Here is a 19,333-nt window from a genome sequence, read left to right as displayed (position 1 = left end):
GTAAAAAATAAAACGGGAGCCTACAGGACTTGTTTGGTCGAGTGTGGTGGTAAGAACGCTGAGCATCTCTTTATCACAGACAGACCTCTCACCATCTTTACAACAATTGAATCAATATGCCTTGACTATGACAATTTACAGTCCAACATGTTAAGTCTGCTCAACTTGCTCAACAGCCATCATTCATTACCAGATTCAGCTGAGGTTTAACATTTATGGAGTGATTTGTACCAAATACTATGCTCTTAGTCTTCAATATATTCTGGACAAGTTCATTACTAGCCACCCAATTTGAAACTGACTGCAACTCTTTGTTTAGAGAGTTGCAGTGATTTCACTAGCTGTGGCCGCTGACGTGTATGAGGTTGAATCTTCAGCATAAACAGGCCTGGTTTAAGGCTAGTGGTAGATCATTAGTAAAAATAGAAAACACTAATAGGGATAGTTCAATCAAAAAAGTTGTTCTGATGTCAAAAGTGGTGTAAGGTTGAGATGAGTCTGCTGTGTTGCTCTCCTGGTGAAGAACTACAGCATCAGAACATTCAACTGAAAATCAGCAACGGTTTGGAACCAGAAGGAAAAACGGACAAGATTGAGGATTTTTTATTTGCTGTGCAGTTCAATCTCCTGGTGGAGATTGCTCAATGAGAGCTTTACACACACGCTATTCTGCGTGTTTCTACTTAAAATACAGTCTTGCCTAGACAGTGTTTCCCCCACTTTTTTTTTTATTTAGTCAAATATAAAGCTTTGCAATCAAAGCCTAAGCACTGGTGGGGGTTTAGTTAAAATAATTAAAAAGCTGGAGAGCACTGAGCGAGAGACAGGAATAGGCAGCTTTCAGAAAGAGAGAGAGAGATCCAGCAAAACAAATCCAGCATGATTTGCCTCATAAAATCAAGTTTGTTTGCTGCTTGAAAAATAAAGAGATTAGACGCAATGGATGTGTCTGAAAAAGTTACTAGCTGTCATACCCTTGCTTCCTCTATCCTGGTTTTCTAAATTCCTCTCAAAGCACATTAGAGGAAAGGATCAGCTTTCTGCCTCCCTGCTGTCCTCTCCTGGTTTGATAAAGCAATTTGTTCTTCTCTAAAGGTGACTACCTTTTCTACTACCCTTTCTGTCCACTAATCTTTCTGTCCACTAACCAGCCCTGAAAGGTTACAAGGGAGTTTACCAAAAAGTCATAACATTTCAAACCGTTAATACTCTACAAAATTCAACAACACAATACATAATTTAATTCTGTGCATTGTTGACTTTACTTTAGATCTGCATAAATGATCTCCACCATCTCATCTCAAGTGGAGATACATCATGCTGTTACTGTAAGTAACACCGTTGCTTTTTGCATTTCAGATCAGAAAATTTTACTCATTGTCATTTTCCTTTTAAAGTTTTACATTTACATAAAAATGAGTTATCAAATTTGATTCTTGATGACAACACTTATTTCTGTAATTTCTTTAGTGTCCTTTTTTAATGTATCAGATTTACAATAAATTATGATGATTGTTTTGGTATGTGAAGATTGGACACATGTAGTGTTAAGGCAAAGGAATTATCTTCACAGATGAATCACAATTACAATAGAAACCAGGATAAAGGGGTTCAGTAAATGTGGTCTGGACTTTGTGGAGGAGGGTCATTGTGTCAGAGACGCTGTAGAAGGACAGAGTTCCTGCACTGTGGTCCAGGTACACTCCTACTCTGGAGGAGGGTGCGACAGGGATTTTAATCTCTTCTGTAAAGTCCTTATCAAAGTCCATATTAAATACCAAATGTGACTCAAATGGTGCCATATTGTGCCTGATAGAGCAGCTATCTGAATAACATACCAAACACCAGGACTTATCATTGTGCCCAAACCAACACTCTGTTCCACCGTGCCTCTTGATCCCTTTATATGAGACCGCTATAGTAACCATGATCCCACTCCACTCTACCTCCCAGTAGCAGGCTCCAGACAGACCCTCTTTACACAGCACCTGGTGCCACATCTGAAATCTTTCTGGATTGTGAGGACGTATGATCTGGCGCTCATGACTGTATGCCACCTTTGTGTTCTCTTCAGACAGGTACAAACGTTGAGTTGGTGTGTTGGGATCCAAAGTCAGCTGGCAATAATCTGTGAATATATGAGAGAAAAGATGTGGTGAAGATGAACTCAAGATGTCAGTGGGTATTGTTGAATAAAAAAAGTATGTTTTTGTGTGTGTGTGTGTTTAACTCACATTTCAAGAACTCTTCTCTGGTCCTGGGCCCAGGAGGTGGGACAATGTGAAGTCCTGACACTATGAAAACAGAGAGAATCAAACATGACTGATCACGCATAGGGTTGCACATTGAGGAATATTCAGAGGTGGAAACTTTCCGTGGGAATTAACGGGAATATATGGGAATTAACGGAAATATATGCAAATTAATATTAATACCATTTAAATGTAGATGTTTAGCATCAGATATATTTACTATATCATATGGAAACAGAAACAGAAACATTTTACCTTATCATAAGTAGACATAATTGCAAATTATTAAATCCTTCCAATAGAAATTTTAAAAAGTATTTAGTTACGAATTGAACTTTAATTAAATGAGTTGACAACTTTAATTGAATGACTCTTCACATGGGATGTTTTCACTGAACAACAATAGAAAGGGAATTTTGAATGACCATCGCATCTCCCAAAAACCTTTTCAACATACATCTGTAAAATGATAGTCTAGAAACTAAAGCTTTGGTTGTCTTCCTCTCAGGCTTCCATGTCTTTTCCCTGGACCTCCTCAATGTCCACCTCTTGAACATCAAACTCTGAGGCCTCATCTTCACTATCACTTTCCAACCTTGTTGAGGATGGCTCGTTGTCAGGCTCAAAAAGCCTCAAATCTGCCCGGATGGCCACCAATTTTCAACCCTTATATTGGTCAGCCTGTTGCGTGCTTTGGTGTGTGTGTTCCCAAACAAGGACCAGTTGCACTCTGAGGTGGCTGATGTTGGTGGGATTTGGAGGATGATGGAGGCAACAGGGGGAAGAGCCTCAGATCCACAAAGTCCCTTCCATCAGGTGGCTGATGAGATATGTTGGCACGACTGCCATATTGGATCTCCATCCCAAAGCCCTTGCTTGGAAGTGTACTTTGCCAGACTGCCAAAAATCTTGCCCTCATCCAGGCCAAGGTGGCGAGACATGGTAGTGATGACACAATAAGCCTTGTTGATCTCTGCACTAGACAGGATGCTCTTGCCAGCATACTTGGGGTCCAAGATGTACGCTGTGGCGTGTATAGGCTTCAGGCAGAAGTCTTCACGCTTTTTGATGCATTTCAGAACTGCAGTTTCCTCTGCAACAGTGAAGTGTGCAGGGTAGTACGGATTTATTCTCTTACATCTGCAAGCAGAGTCTGAACATCAGACAGGATGGCATTGTCTCCCTCAATATGTGCAATGGCTACTGCTACAGGTTTCAGGAGTTTCAGGCTGCTTATCCCTCTCTCCCAAAATACATCATCCAGGAGGATCCTCTTGATGGGGCTGTCCATATCGGCAGACTGTGATATGGCCATTTCTTGGAGAGACTCCTTCCCCTCCAAGAGACTGTCAAACATGATGACAACACCACCCCAACGGGTGTTGCTGGGCAGCTTCAATGTGGTGCTCTTATTCTTCTCACTTTGCTTGGTGAGGTAGATTGCTGCTATATCTTGATGAACCTTCACATACATAACCATTTAATTGGCTCTCTTGTAGAGTGTATCCATTGTTTTCAGTGCCATGATGTCCTTGAGGAGCAGATTCAATGCATGAGCAGTAAAGCCAATGGGTGAGATGTGAGGGTAGGACTCCTCCACTTTAGACCAAGCAGCCTTCATGTTTGCAGCATTGTCTGTCACCAGTGCAAATACCTTCTGTGGTCCAAGGTCATTAATGACTGCCTTCAGCCCATCTGCAATGTAGAGACCGGTGTGTCTGTTGTCCCTTGTGTCTGTGCTCTTGTAGAATACTGGTTGAGGGGTGGAGATGATGTAGTTAATTATTCCTTGCCCACGAACATTCGACCACCCATCAGAGATGATTGCAATACAGTATGCTTTCTCTATGATTTGCTTGACCATCACTTGAACTCTGCATCCAGCAAATGAGTAGCTAAAGCATGTCTGGTTGGAGGGGTTTATGCTGGGCGAAGAACATTCAGAAATCTCTTCCAGTACACATTGCCTGTGAGCATCAGAGGTGAATCAGTTGCATACACAGCTCGAGCAAGACATTCATCAGCATTTCTCTGACTACGTTCCTCCATTGAGTCAAAAAAAACTTCTGATTCCAGGAGGACCATGAGTTGTTGCTATCGATAAGGTTTCTGATTCATAATGTTCACCTCTACTTCTATTCGAGGGACTTTTGTCAGAGGTTGCTTGTTGTGAGCACTGAGGGGACTTTATGCACTTGGCCAGATGATTCTGCATCTTTGTTGCATTCTTCACATATGATTTGGCACAGTATCTGCAAATGTATACAGCTTTTCATTCTACATTAGTTGCAGTGAAATGTCTCCACACCTCAGATAGTGCCCATGGCATTTTCCTGGAAATATTAGATTTTATTTTGTTAAAACAACAAAATACAATTCGATGTACAGATAAATAGTTAAGCAGTTAGATTAAACAACTCCTTTGTAAGATACATGTTTTAAAATGAAACATGTATGGAAACAGGTGAATTAACACTCCTCAGTTTAAAAGGCTCAAGCAAGCAAAAACCCACATGGTAGCAAAAACTAACTAGCAGAAATTGTTATCAAGTTAGAAATTATTTAAACCCACTTTGCTGTAGGCTACTATTTACTAGTTAACAAAAAATCATGTATGTCATATAAAATATATTCACCCCACCCAGTATTGTAATCAAAACGTACCTTAACAGCGTCTCATTAGTGTGCAAGATCTTGAGAATCAGCTGTACATGTGATGGAAGAGTGCACTGTGCATGCAGAGGGTTGCAATTCAGTTGAATTGGGGATAGTTTAACCAAAATATGCCACAAGACCTAGAATTGCCTTGTGTATCCCACAAAAAAGGTTCACTGTTACAAACTAACTTTTTTTAATGAATTTAAGCAAAATTCCAGGGCTTAACTTCCCATGGCACTACCAGATTCTAAATTAAGAGTCAACTCCATCCATTTAGGGCACACTGCAGTGCAAATCAAATGCCCTATCTGGAACGTAACCATCAGCAATTGATTGAATCCCATATTTTAATGTGGTCTAAGAAGATGTGTCCTTACTTTGTACAGACATCTTAATTATCTCCCCAGCGCAGATATCTTCAAGTCGGTTTCTCAGCTCAGAGACAGATTTCATAACATCCTCAAAGGAGACCTGATGGTTGATAGTGATGCTGGGTAAGGCCTCAGATCCAGGAGGGACACAGAGAGACTGGAAACTCTAGATTCAAAGACCAGGAAAAAAGGAAAATATGATTATTGAGAAACACAAATTAAAGTTTTATTTTATTTAGTCGTATGTATAGTATACACATGGTATACACCATCCAACAAAATGCTTACTTGCAGGCTTAGCGCAGTTTTCCCACCTCCAATAAACTGCTGTTTTAGAACTAATTTCCTGCTATTCTACACATTCTGCCATGAGGCTGAGAACTTATTTTTTGCAGTTTTAAAGCGAATTTCCTGACATAAAATAAATAAATGCTTATGACATGTTCATATGCTATCTGGTGCTATGCTTTTCGTTGTGTATGCCCCCCGCCTTGTGGGGTCTGCGGGGGTGTTCTAAGAAATAAGAAAATATAAGAATATGAACATAAAGTTAATGGCTCAGTAGAACAGAATAAACATTTTAGCATAAGTATAATACAGGAAGGCACAATTTATAGATTCAAATAATTTAATTAAAGATTTCCCTTTAGGAGCGACACCTGCTGCAATGGACAGAGTGGACATTGATGTCACCTGGAGGAAATGGATGTGATCCTCTGTGTGTGAAAGCTGCTCCAGCTCAGCCTCTCTCCTCTTCAGCTCAGCCACCTCCTGCTTCAGCTGCTTCAGGAGTCCTTCAGCCCGACTCGCATTAGCCTTCTCCTGGGCTCTGATAAGCTCCTTCACCTCAGTGCCCCTTCCCTCAATGATGCGGATCAGTTCAGTAAAGATCTTCTCACTACTCTGAACTGCTGCCTGTGTAGAGCGCTGTTAGGACACACAGAGAGAGGAGAGGTGGGGGGCATTTTAATCAGCCCATTCACTCAGCTCTTACCAGAACTCCAGACAGCCTGTTCCCCACAGTGAGGCTCAGTGGGATGGGAATGTGGCCCTCCATGGGTTCCTAACTGGCTCTAGTTTTGCTGGACTTTAGTTTAAGAATAGTAAGTCACTTAGAAAGGACTATCTGCTAAGTGAAAGCATGTAAATGTGACTTGTTTCCGGAAACTAGGAGCATGTCGCACGTCACTACTTCACAGGAGCGGCATTCGAACGTAAACATTAATTTTTTTATCAAAATGCGTTTTTTGGCAGAAATGCCTACTGGAACATGTGCACTTTCATTTGCCTTACTAACAAACTTGTATTCCATCCAAAAATACAAATACAATTGTTAAATTACAAGCCTAATTAGTTTTGCCACAGAAAAAGACAGGAACCTTCCCGCTAGCCATGATTGGCTGAGATAATGGATGGGCTGGAAATGCCGGGAGATGAGTTTGGATTGGTCTGCCATGTAGCACGCTTCTGTTTATAACGTGAGCTGCTCAATATGTGTTGACAGTCCTTTCTACCATGCTGTTTTTAAAACATATAACATTAGCCATCGAGAAGAACTTTTCTCAACAACATTGATGCCCTGAATTTAGCAGGCACTATCGACAGATCAGTTGGAAAAAGTGATGGGTTAATTTCTGCACAGGCCATGGTCAGTGTGAACCGGAGTGACTTGACACAACGCTGTCCAAACAAGATGTAACGCTAGCTACAAACAAAACAGAGTTAAATGGTTCCAGACTGCCGTGAAGCGATCATCCATGTATATGGGTAAGAGTCTTGCTACATTTTCAGATATGTTTCTAATTTAGTCAGAAAGCCATTTTTATTGCAAGTTAAAGTGTACTGTTAGTTAGGTAGCAAACGTTGCTAACGTTACGTGTATGATCTGTGAGGTAATATTATTTGAATCAGAAAATCCATTTGCATTGCTAGTTATAGCCTAATGTTAGCTAGCTAACACTGAACCTAGTTTGTTAGCTTTAGCTACCTGCAGATTCATACTACATATATGACAATGTTTGTATTGCTAGTAGTATAAATTGGGATTATTCTAGTTCATTGTTTAGCTAGCTAGCTAGCTACATGTCTAAACAAAAGACCCTGATTATTACATGACCCATCAAATTAGCCAGGTGTGTCTGGGGGTGAATACGGCCAACCACTATATTTCATGAATATGTGTACATTTCTAGACAATAGTGACCCATCCACTTAGTAGATGTGGCCGTGGGGGGGGTTATAGCATTTCCTTCACATGACCAATAAATTTAGACAAGTGTGTCAGGTAAGCATCATGTACTAATGATAAAATATTTTATCTGGATACTTGATATTGCTACTATGCAACTAACCACTTCCCTGTACTGTTTACATCTGTATCCTACGCATCCTATGTGACAAATAAACTTAGATTTTAGCGTGTGTTTACCACATGGATTCACATGTGAATCCTTAAAGAGATGGGTGGGGCTAATGCTTAAGAGGGTGTGAACGATGCTGAATGGGTGTAGACAAAGAAGAGCTCTCATGTAGGTGTACCAAAACATTCAAAGCACATTTTCTCAAAAGTGGGGTTACAAGTTAATCAACTTTCAAAGCAGAATTACTTTCCCATTGTTTGTTAACTGCAGTGTATGATATACCATTTTCTAGCTCTGTGTCTCTACTTTTATCCAATGTAAAGAACACAATTTCAAATGTTGGTACAAAAATGTTTTGCTACATAAGACCGAATCGAGGCGGTTGGTCACAAATGGTCAAAACTCACCTTGAATGACTTCACTGCCTGTCTCACCTCCAGCATCTCCTTCTCTCTCTCCTTGATTCTCTGCTTAAATTTCTCCCCCAGCTGCCTCTGTAGAGAAACAAATGTCATTTTATTCATTCTTTTTCTGTTCTAATGAATGATAGTCAGACTTTATGGCATGTCTTATGAAGGAAAAGGGTTATGTAGTGTTCTGTGTATGTTTTCCTGTTTTGCAAGTTCATACATGAAATTCGTCCTTGTTCAGATGCAAATATGGTACATAGGGACCATTCGTTGTTTTATTTTGTAATTCTTAATATTTAAGCAAGCATATTAAGGTTCTTACTTGTTTTTCAGCTATTTCGGCTGCAGCAGAGACTGTATCATGGCCTTTATGTTTATCCAACATACACACATAACAGATACATTGCTGATCTGTCCGGCAGTAAACCTCCAGTAGTTTGTCATGATGAGAGCAGATCTTCTCCTGTAGTTGTGGGGAGGCTTTGACCAGTTTGTGCTTCTTAAAGGCAGGAGATTCATAGTGAGGCTGGAGGTGTGTCTCACAGTAAGACGCCAGACACACCAGACAGCTCTTGACAGCTTTTAATTTTCTCCCAGTGCAGACGTCACACTCAACATCTCCAGGTCCAGCATAACAGTGAGCAGGAGGAGCAGCTTGGAGTTTTGTCTTCTTTTTCGTATTTTTTTCTGTCAGTGTTTTCACCATTTCAGCCATAACTGTGTTTCTGTTCAGATAAGGCCTTGGGTTGAAGGTCTGTCTGCACTGAGGGCAGCTGCAGACAAGCTTCTGATCTTCCTGATCCCAGTAGCCTTTAATACAGCCAATACAGTAGCTGTGTCCACAAGGAATAGTCACTGGATCTTTTAGTATCTCCAAACAGATCGAACAACTGATCGTGTCCATGGCTTCTGCCATTTTGAAACACATAAAAAGACTGAGCTTCAGAGATAGGTTTTGTTTCTTGTTTGCAGAGTAGGAGTGGCTTTCACGGACCTATAACATTTCACTTCCTGGATCTGTGAACTCACATCTCAGATACCAGGTATGGCCAGCAGAGGACATACAACTGAAGTCTGAAGTTTACATACACCTTAGGCAAATACATTTAAACGCAGTGTTTCACAATTCCTGACATTTAATCCTAGTAAAATTTCCCTGTTTTAGGTCAGTTAGGATCACCACTTTATTTTAAGAATGTGAAATGTCAGAATAATAGTAGAGAGAATTATTTATTTCAGCTTTTATATCTTTCATCACATTCCCAGTGGGTCAGAAGTTTACATACACTCAATTAGTATTTGGTAGCATTGCCTTTAAATTGCTTAACTTGGATCAAATGTTTCAGGTAGCCTTCCACAAGCTTCCCACAATAAGTTGGGTGAATGTTGGCCCATTCCTCCTGACAGAGCTGGTGTGGCAATCAAATGTCAGTTTATGTAATGTCAGTTTAGTTGATGGCTGCTGGTCCAACTGTCCTGGAATGTTGACTTGAATGGGCATGGCTGTTCTTGTAAATGTAATTCTACAGTTGACAATCTCAATTACAATGCATCGAAGAAAGTTCTCTCTCTCTCTCTCTCTTTGGCTATGGCGCTCTACTTACAGTTGAAGTTTGAAGTTTACATACACTTAGGTTGGAGATTAAAACTTGTTTTCAACCACTCCACAAATTTCTTGTTAACTATTTTATACTATTGGCAAGTCGGTTAGGACATCTACTTTGTGCATGACACAAGTAGTTTTCCAACAATTGTTTACAGATTATTTCACTTAATCACAATTCCAGTGGGTAAGAACTTTACATACACTAAGTTGACTGTGCCTTTAAACAGCTTGGAAAATTCCAGAAAATAATGTAATGGCTTTAGAAGCTTCTGATAGGCTAATTGACATCATTTGAGTCAATTGGAGGTGTACCTGTGGATGTGTTTCAAGACCTACCTTCAAACTCAGTGCCTCTTTGCTTGACATCATGGGAAAATCAAAAGAAACCAGCCAAAAATTGTAGACCTCCACAAGTCTGGTTCATCCTTGAAAGCAATTTCTAAACGCCTGAAGGTACCACGTTCATCTGTACAAACAATAGTACGCAAGTATAAACACCATGGGACCACGCAGCCGTCATACCTCTCAGGAAGGAGATGCGATTTGTCTCGTAGAGATGAACGTACTTTGGTGCGAAAAGTGCAAATCAATCACAGAACAACAGCAAAGGACCTTGTGAAGATGGAGGAAACAGGTACAAAAGTATCTATATCCACAGTTAAACGAGTCCTATAGCGACATAACTTGAAAGGCCGCTCAGCAAGGAAGAAGCCACTACTCCAAAACCGCCATAAAAAGCCAGACTACGGTTTACAACCGCACATGGGGACAAAGATCGTTCTTTTTGGAGAAATGTCCTCTGGTCTGATGAAACAAAAATAGAACTGTTTGGCAATAATGACCGTTGCTATGTTTGAGCATGGTGAAGATATTAATTACACCTTGGATGGTGTATCAATACACCCAGTCACTACAAAGACACAGGCATCCTTTCTAACTAAAATGCCCTGAGACGAAGGAAACAGTCGCAGAGTTTAATGGCTGTGATAGGAGAAAATGGGAAGATAGATCAACAACATTGTAGTTGCTCCACAATACCAACCTAAATGACATAGTGAAAAGGAGGCCTCTACCTAATCAAAATATTCCAAAACACACATCCTATTTGTAATAAAGCAGTGAAGTAAAACTGACGTACCCAGAAAGATAGCTGTAAACGCTGCCAAATGTGATTCTAATATGTATTGACTCAGGGGTGTGAATACTCTTGTAAATTAGATATTTCTGTATTTAGTACATTTGCTAACATTTCTAAAAACATGTTTCAGTTTGTTATGAGGTATTGTGTGTAGATGGGTGAGCAAAAAAAAAAAAAGTAATCAATTTTAGATTCAGGCTATAACACAAAATGTGGAATAAGTCAAGGGGTATGGATACTTTCTGAAGGCACTTAGTCGAATGTAGAAGTGAAACTAACAGACTTCCTTATAACCATCCCCAAACAACCCTGTCGTTTTCTGTGCTCTTGTTTATTAGTTCATTATTACGACTCAACTCCTTCATAAATACACTGAGGTATAGCAGCTGGGTAACTGTAGGACTCTAATTCCTTTATTTCATTCACAACATTCAAGAGGAACAAAATATGAATTATCTGGAGTTAGGGGAGTACTACAGTTTAATTGCCCAGCTGCTTCCTCAGAATGTTCATAATTGGAGTTGAGTCATAAAGATAGTTACACTGACAGACTATTGTATATGACTTACATGGATTTTAAGAGTAAACTTAGAAAAGTTCATCTAAAAGTAATTTATCATTTAACTAGGCAAGTCAGCGAAGAACAAATTCACATTTATTTATTTACAATGGCGGCCTACCGGGGAACAGTGGGTTAACCGCCTTGTTCTGGGACAGAATGACAGTTTTTAACCTTGTCAGCTCGGGGATTCGATCCAGCAACATTTCGGTTACTGGCCCAACGCTCTAACCAGTAGGCTACGTGCCTCCCCAAATTGGCTTTATCTGGCACACCCTACCCAATTTTATCAGATCTTGACAAAGCACTTCCAGTTTATACATTTCTCCAAATTTGAAGAGCTTCATTATGTCAATAGAGAACAGAAAATACTATTTTAAACTTGTTAATTTTGTACATGAAACAAGTACCCAAGATAAAGTAGTGGTGGTGGCACAGCAAGATTGAAATGTTTGAAGTTCAAATGAGAACAACTAAAAACAAGGCCTTATTTTCCCATTTTGAAGGGAATCGCATTAATTTAACCAAAATGTCCTTTATTGAAACAGAAGATGGTACATTGTATTGTGACCTAAAATACTGACAGACATGTGACTGACTAAAAAGTACACTTCGTTCAGCCTCTGCTCCAGTGTTAATTGCACTAAAGAATCCCTGTGGGAGAGGCGAGCATAATACATTTGAAAAATCCTAAGAGGAAAACAGATTTGAGAGAGCAGAGGACGAGTAACTTGCAGACACATTACAGTAGACGGAGAAAACTCAAAACTAACAGAGGCAGGCAAACAACTAACAGAGTTGAAGGGTTTTGGTTAACATTAACACATTTTCATTCAGGAAGTGATTTAAAGTTCAAATTGTGATTTGAAAAAAACAACATTTACAGCAAACAATGAGCAATTTCACTTCATCCCCTGATCGGACTACTCTTAACTCGGCATTAAGAGTACAATTTGCATACACCAACAACAATGAAACCTTCAATTTGTGGACTGTAGATTGTCAGCAAATAGTCAAAATATGATACATAGCAGGTTTACCAAACTAACACCGGATAACAAAGTCATACAAAATATAGTTCTGAAAATATATTTAAGATTTTATCAGACTCAGTATAAAGGGAGGAAGTGCACCAGAGAGTTCATAAGAAAATATGATTTATTTAAACTATGGTCAAGTATGATGTGGTACCTAGTCAAGTCTTGTGAAACACTTAGCTCCGATTGTGCTTTGGGACTATGATGACTATGCAGTGAAAATGACAGTTATCAGCATACATACATACACTGCTCAAAAAAATAAAGGGAACACTTAAACAACACAATGTAACTCCAAGTCAATCACACTTCTGTGAAATCAAACTGTCCACTTAGGAAGCAACACTGATTGACAATAAATTTCACATGCTGTTGTGCAAATGGGATAGACAAAAGGTGGAAATTATAGGCAATTAGCAAGACACCCCCAATAAAGGAGTGATTCTGCAGGTGGTAACCACAGACCACTTCTCAGTTCCTATGCTTCCTGGCTGATGTTTTGGTCACTTTTGAATGCTGGCGGTGCTCTCACTCTAGTGGTAGCATGAGACGGAGTCTACAACCCACACAAGTGGCTCAGGTAGTGCAGCTCATCCAGGATGGCACATCAACGCGAGCTGTGGCAAGAAGGTTTGCTGTGTCTGTCAGCGTAGTGTCCAGAGCATGCACATTTGTGGCCTGCTGGAGGTCATTTTGCAGGGCTCTGGCAGTGCTCCTCCTTGCACAAAGGCGGAGGTAGCGGTCCTGCTGCTGGGTTGTTGCCCTCCTACGGCCTCCTCCACGTCTCCTGATGTACTGGCCTGTCTCCTGGTAGCGCCTTCATGCTTTGGCTATTCTACTGACTCTGAAAATCACCAAAAGAAAGATGCCCAGGGTCCCTGCTCATCTGTGTGAACGTGCCTTAGGCATACTGCAAGGAGGCATGAGGACTGCAGATGTGGCCAGGGCAATAAATTGCAATGTCCGTACTGTGAAACGCCTAAGACAGCGCTACAGGGAGACAGGATGGACAGCTGACCGTCCTCACAGTGGCAGACCACGTGTAACAACAACTGCACGGGATCGGAACATCCAAACATCACACCTGCTGGACAGGTACAGGATGGCAACAACAACTGAGTTACACCAGGAACGCACAATCCCTAGATCAGTGCTCAGACTGTCCGCAATAGGCTGAGAGAGGCTGGACTGAGGGCTTGTAGGCCTGTTGTCTGGTGAGGACCTGCCTTACATTACCGGCAATAACGTCGTCTATGGGTATAAAACCACCATCGCTGGACCAGACAGGACTGGCAAATAGTGCTCTGACAAGTCGCTGTTTTGTCTCACCAGGGGTGATGGTCGGATTTGCTTTTATTGTCGAAGGAATGAGCGTTACACCGAGGCCTGTACTCTGGAGCGAGATCGATTTGGAGGTGGAGGGTCCGTCATGGTCTGGGGCGGTATGTAACAGCATCATCGGACAGAACTTGTCATTGCATGCAATCTCAAAGCTGTGCGTTACAGGAAAGACATCCTCCTCCCTCTTGTGGTACCCTTCCTGCAGGCTCATTCTGACATGACCCTCCAGCATGACAATGTCACCAGCCATACTGCTCATTCTGTGCGTGATTTCCTGCAAGAAAGGAATGTCAGTCTTCTGCCATGGCCAGCGAAGAGCCCGGCTCTAAATCCCATTGAGCACGTCTGGGACCTGTTGGATCGGCGGGTGAGAGCTAGGGACATTCCCCCCCAGAAATGTCCAGGAACTTGCAGGTGCCTTGGTGGAACAGCGGGGTAACATCTCACAGCAAGAACTGGCAAATCTGGTGCAGTCCATGAGGAGGAGATGCACTGCAGTACTTAATGCAGCTGGTGGCCACACCAGATACTGACTGTTACTTTTGTTCAGTGACACATTCCATTTCTGTTAGTCACTTGTTCAGTTTGTCCCAGTTGCTGAATCTTGTTATGTTCATACAAATATTTACACGTTAACTTTACTGAAAATAAACGCAGTTGACTAGTGAAGACGTTTTTTTCTGAGTTTATTTAACCATCTGAAAAACACTAATACAATGCCACTCAGTTCTCTGCGAGCAGTATTTGAGCATTAGGCCTAAGTACGCAGCAAATGTTTTCACCGTAGGGTAAATTAAACAACTGTCAAGAAATGTGTGTGTGTTATGTGACCAAGCCTGAGTTGAAGTAGACCATCTTTACTGTAAAAATATTATGTTTGTGTGTCCCCATCTGCATTACCTGTGTTGTCTGACCAGGTCAGAGTTCAGATAAACCACAGTAGCTGTGATATCGTCTCTGTACATGCGTGCCAGGTCCTCAGGCAGAGCCAACATAGATGCCAGTTTCTCCTGGCAGAGCTCTCCATACTGCCCGGTGCCCAGGGCATGTCTGATGAGGTGTGTGGTAGCATTGGGGTCCAGGGTGGGCATGGCAAGGGCACGGCGTTTCCACAGCAGCTCTTGCATCTGGCCCAGGTTCAACTGTCTCTCAGTGGGGGAGACTGGAGCCTAGAGGGATGACAGTTTACTATATTAGAACTGATAATTGGATATATGCACCTGGACAAAAAACACCTGTAAGAAGTTCCTCCCTACAGCCCTCACACACACTCTCATCCATACCTGTAGATGAATCCCACTCAGGTGTTCGCCCACCAGCCGAACCGCCTCCTCAGAGCTCATCTCGTCCCACAGCCCGTCAGAGCCCAGGATCAGGAAGCGGTCCTGCGGTCGGAGGCTGTGATAGGTCAGCTGCGGCGCCACGTCCAGGTAGGGCGGGCTCAGGTAGTTGGGCGGAGTGTACTGGTAGAGGTTAAGGAAGTCCAGTTCTATTCCAGACTCCAGGCTTTCTAGAACACTCTGCTGCAGCTCAAGGCTCCACTTGAACCTTACGTCTCCAAACGAACGCAGAGGCATCAGGATCTAAAGATCATGAAATGGAGAATTAGTCACACAGAATACATGCAGAGGTAATTATACTGTATGACTGTCACCAGTGACCACCGTTTCTCTCTCCAGCTCAGCCTGGTCTTTCTTATGATATACAAATAAATATACAGTATTTGATCAAACAACTATTATGTGATAGTAGTGGTGTGTTCTGACCCCCAGCAGCCTGTTGTCAGTGACCACCGTGTCCCTCTCCGAGGGGGGGTGCTGGGCTCGAAGCCTCTCCAGCTCAGCCTCGTTTTGTGCGTTGTGGTCCTGGGACAGGGGTAAGGCGCTCCACGACCCGTCCTCCTCCTGCACCCCCAGCACTGCACGGCTGTCACCTAAGTTTACACCAGACAATAGAACAGAACTTCATTTTCATCTGTGTTCAAGGAAGAGAATAATAGTATAGTATTTTAATGTCCATTTGTTGCGAACAGGGAGTACTTTAAGAGTGTCATTATCACAGAGTCCTAATATTGAGTTGCACTCCCTTTTGCCCTCAGAACAGCCAGAATTCGTCGGGGCATGGACTCTACTCTATAAGCTGTCGAAAGCGTTCCACAGGGATGCTGGCCCATGTTGACTCCAATGCTTCCCACAGTTTTGTCAAGTTGGCTGTATGTCCTTTGGGTGGTGGACCATTCTTGCTCAACAGTTTCCCGTGTGTATTGTGAAAAACCCAGCAGAGTTGCAGATCTCGACACCCTCAAACCGGTGCGCCGGGCACCTACTAGCATACCCTGTTCAAAAGCACAAATCTTTACTCTTGCCCATTCACCCTCGATGATACACACACACAATCCATGTCTCTAGGCTTAACAATCCTTCTTTAACCTGTCTCCTCCCCCTCATCTACACTAACTGACATCAATAAGGGATCATAGCGTTCACCTGGTCAGTCCATGTCATGGAAAGAGGTGTTCTTTAATGTTTTTTACACTCAGCGTATATCCCACCCTACCTGCATTCGCCACATGGATCCCCTCAGTGCCCACGTGGGCAACACAGGCTGTGGAGCCAGCAAACGCCACCTAGTTGGATGTGTTAAACACAACAGAGAAAGTCAGGGGAGAATTGCCACCAATCCATTGCCACAATAAGTTAAAGACCCAGGCTGATTTAGGTGAGAAAATCTGAAATTCCTGATTAATCTGGAATGAGGTGGATGGCACACACTCACACCTGTATGGCAGTACTCCTTATCAGGTCACTAGAGTGTGGGACCTGGGCCTCCAGAGAGATGTCTGTGTCCAGACGCTTAAAGGCATAATACAGAGCATCAGGAGGACTGGGAGGGAGGCAAGGAGGATAGAGGGTTGGAGAGATGTATAAGAACCAGAAGACAAAAACAGTTGGTTAACAATACTAATCAGAGAGATGGAGTCAGGCCCACACCTCATGCCATGCTCATTGTCTCACAACGTACACACACAGCCCCACCTCATTCCGTCGCCGTGCTCCTCGCTGTCCAGAAGCTCCTGCCAGAAGACCCGGAGGTGTTCTACGTAGAGCGAGGCTGACTCTCTGTAGTTGTAGTCTCCGTGGTTTTTGTACCACTGTAGGATGGGAGGGACAGGCCTGCTCTGCTCCATGCAGTGTTCCAGCTCCTCCAGTCCTTTCTGGGACATCATGGCCACCGCCACGTAGTACAGCAGACGCTCACTGACCGCCTGGGCACACGCCCAGCCACCATGACCATCAAATACCCCGAACAGCATGCCCTTAGTCTGGGGAACAGAGACTGTCAAACATCCTGGATAACATTCCCTTAGTCTGGGGGAGAGAGAGAGAGAGAAGCATGTGAGGCATTCTCCTGCTTGATTGTAACTAGCAACACACACACACCTGTAGGCAGGTGGCGGCGCTGCGGCGGTCCTCGTTGGGGGTGTTAGCTGCCAGCTGGTTGCTTTCAAACTTCCTCACAGCACTGAGACCCCGGCCATCAAACTCAGGGATGCTCACAGCCTGGGTTAGAGAGAACAATAGGGTGTATTTAAATAACTGGAGAAGAAATGCTGCCTAAAACATGTTGGTTAGGGGTGAGCCATGCACCCTGATGCAGACAGGGTGTGAATGCAGACCATATACAAAAATCACTCTATGGAGAATTACTAGACTGTACTAGATAACTAGATCAACAACCTTCATTAGACAGAAAGGCATTCTCCTGCTTGATGGCTAATACCAAGGGTTTTCGGTCCTGGGAAAGCCCAGCCAAATGCAATCACACCTGATTCAACTACCCAAGGGCATTGATGATTGGTTAAAACAGGTGCAATATTGTTGGGGTGGAATGAAAATGTGCATCCTGAAGTGCATCCTGCTTTATATGATTACCTAGTGATTATTATAATAAGTGCTACCTGCTCGTTGGCTCGCAGGATGCTGCTGATCTGGACACGGCTCAGATGGAAGTCCAGGTCCTGACGGGTGGAGAGGAAGCGCATGGTGGCCCCAGACCTACACCTAGCACCAGACACAGAGCAGCCCCAGGAGAGGCGTGCTCGCTGGGTCAGACTGGGCCACTGAGAGGGGGAGGGGCAGGAGGGTATGGAGGAGTAGTGGGCATGATGGCCGAGAGAGAAAGACAGGAGAAGGAATGGATAGATATAATGACAGGCCAGCATTTAAATCGATAGTGCAAGCGTTCGCCTCCTCCAAGGGCTGCAATCCAACCTGTGTGATTCTCTGTTGCACTTCGTGCAAGTCATCCATTAATGTTATTTAGTCTACTTGCTGAGTGCAAACACCTGGTTTCCCAGACAATTGCCCTAAACCAGTCACTGAATGAAAGCTTTGGTGTTTCTGATCTCTCAGACAGCACCTACCTGGGGAGAGAGAGGGCTGAGGGTGCTGCTTGCAGCTCGCACAAGGATGCGGCCACACACATGGCTAGACATCCGAAGGCTTGAGGATGAGAGGCTCTGCTGTGCCTCAGACCTAGAAAACAGCGGATAATCAATTAAATGTCTGCAATTATCACCTGCACACCTGACTAGGATTATCAGATTTGGGAGTGGAAATAACTAGCTACTGTAACGTGTGTCGTTCAAGTAGAGTGCGGACACAAGATGCAAGCACTAACGTTATAGTACATGTTTGGTGCAGCTAGCGCTAAGTTGGCTATATATGTAGATTTATTGTGGAAACAAATTCAGGTAACGTTAGCTAGCAAGCTAAAATATAAACAGAATACAGTGACGTAACCTGCTAACGCTAGCCTACATCAGATCGTGCTCATTAGTGTACACACTGTAGCAAAGTTATGCAACGTAGCTAGCTAACGTTACTTACACCGTTTAGGTTAACTTTACAGTTAACGCTACGGTGTGCATTGATGAATACGACCAAACATAGACTGTCGGTGTTAGCTAGCCACCACTGATGTACGCAGAAAAGCTAGCGAAGTTGTCCACCGAATGCTTTGCAGGCGATATCGTAGAGGGATACTTAGATAGCGATATTTATCGGACGTATAATAATGAATCACGTACCTAGTAGCTAACGACTGAAGAAGTGTGAATCAAACCATTCTCAGGTCGACTGCTGCGGTGTGTGCCAGCTGCCCAAAAGAACAAGCCAGGTAAACTACTGCTTGCCTGTCATCGACACCTTCTTCTTTGAGATTGGGTTGGCGGCTCGCATCCAATTTTAAAGGTGCATACACTGCCAACTACTGTACTGGAGTGTGAGGCCAGTGACGTCATACCTACATTGAATTCTTTTCAGTCCTGTTCCTCTAAGAAAGTGAAATAGAGCCACTTCTAAGTCATACAGTTCACAAAATATCAACACATGTTCCACCATTTCCTCCACTGAACAATCATCACACAGACCTGTTTCATGTCTCTCTATCATCCACAATGTGGCATTCAAACCTGTATGCCCATACCTTGGTCTGCTCCACACAACATCCTCTCTCCTACATCCCATACTCCCCACCTCTTCCTTAACTGACCGGTGCACATGATAAAATTGCCTACCCTTACTACTAGAATCCCGTTAA

The 19,333-nt window shown here is 42.9% G+C and overlaps 2 protein-coding genes across 3 annotated transcripts; both read right to left on the bottom strand.

Annotated features, from left to right (window-relative positions):
• Positions 1-587: 587 nt before the first annotated feature.
• Positions 588-9,025, bottom strand: LOC129867022 (tripartite motif-containing protein 16-like). Of its 2 annotated transcripts, XR_008761571.1 has the most exons (7): positions 8,374-9,025; positions 8,049-8,135; positions 5,975-6,208; positions 5,288-5,447; positions 4,917-4,981; positions 2,235-2,294; positions 2,114-2,128 (listed from the first exon to the last, which is right to left on the bottom strand). XR_008761571.1 is itself a non-coding variant. In XM_055940122.1 (6 exons), the coding sequence occupies exons 1-6, from the start codon at positions 8,977-8,979 to the stop codon at positions 1,548-1,550; spliced, it is 1,728 nt and encodes a 575-aa protein (XP_055796097.1). In that variant the 5' UTR covers positions 8,980-9,025; the 3' UTR covers positions 588-1,547. The 2 variants fall into 2 exon arrangements, 1 of the variants encoding a protein (XP_055796097.1); XM_055940122.1 differs by lacking the exon at positions 4,917-4,981 and having other exon boundaries at positions 588-2,128.
• Positions 9,026-11,869: 2,844 nt separating this feature from the next.
• Positions 11,870-19,316, bottom strand: pdp2 (putative pyruvate dehydrogenase phosphatase isoenzyme 2). Its single transcript, XM_055940126.1, has 10 exons — positions 18,822-19,316; positions 18,156-18,267; positions 17,691-17,852; positions 17,173-17,292; positions 16,768-17,054; positions 16,510-16,615; positions 16,289-16,358; positions 15,499-15,665; positions 15,016-15,315; positions 11,870-14,901 (listed from the first exon to the last, which is right to left on the bottom strand). Exons 2-10 carry the CDS (start codon positions 18,225-18,227, stop codon positions 14,629-14,631), a joined length of 1,557 nt encoding a protein of 518 aa, XP_055796101.1. The 5' UTR covers positions 18,228-18,267; positions 18,822-19,316; the 3' UTR covers positions 11,870-14,628.
• Between the last annotated feature and the right edge of the window lie 17 nt (positions 19,317-19,333).

The sequence above is a fragment of the Salvelinus fontinalis genome, chromosome 12 (assembly GCF_029448725.1).
Source record: "Salvelinus fontinalis isolate EN_2023a chromosome 12, ASM2944872v1, whole genome shotgun sequence".
NCBI lineage: Eukaryota > Metazoa > Chordata > Actinopteri > Salmoniformes > Salmonidae > Salvelinus > Salvelinus fontinalis.
This window is presented reverse-complemented; position numbering and strand designations above follow the sequence as displayed.

Coding starts and splice junctions, on each gene's coding strand:
- pdp2 (XM_055940126.1), bottom strand. CDS start 18,227: ATGTCTAGCCATGTGTGTGGCCGCATCCTTGTGCGAGCTGCAAGCAGC. Junction 16,359..16,509: donor TAAGGAGTACTGCCATACAG/GTGTGAGTGTGT, acceptor ACATCCAACTAG/GTGGCGTTTGCTGGCTCCAC. Junction 14,902..15,015: donor TGAGTGGGATTCATCTACAG/GTATGGATGAGA, acceptor TCATCCCTCTAG/GCTCCAGTCTCCCCCACTGA.
- LOC129867022 (XM_055940122.1), bottom strand. CDS start 8,979: ATGTGTTTCAAAATGGCAGAAGCCATGGACACGATCAGTTGTTCGATC. Junction 8,136..8,373: donor CCGAAATAGCTGAAAAACAA/GTAAGAACCTTA, acceptor GTTTCTCTACAG/AGGCAGCTGGGGGAGAAATT. Junction 2,129..2,234: donor CAGAGAAGAGTTCTTGAAAT/GTGAGTTAAACA, acceptor ATATATTCACAG/ATTATTGCCAGCTGACTTTG.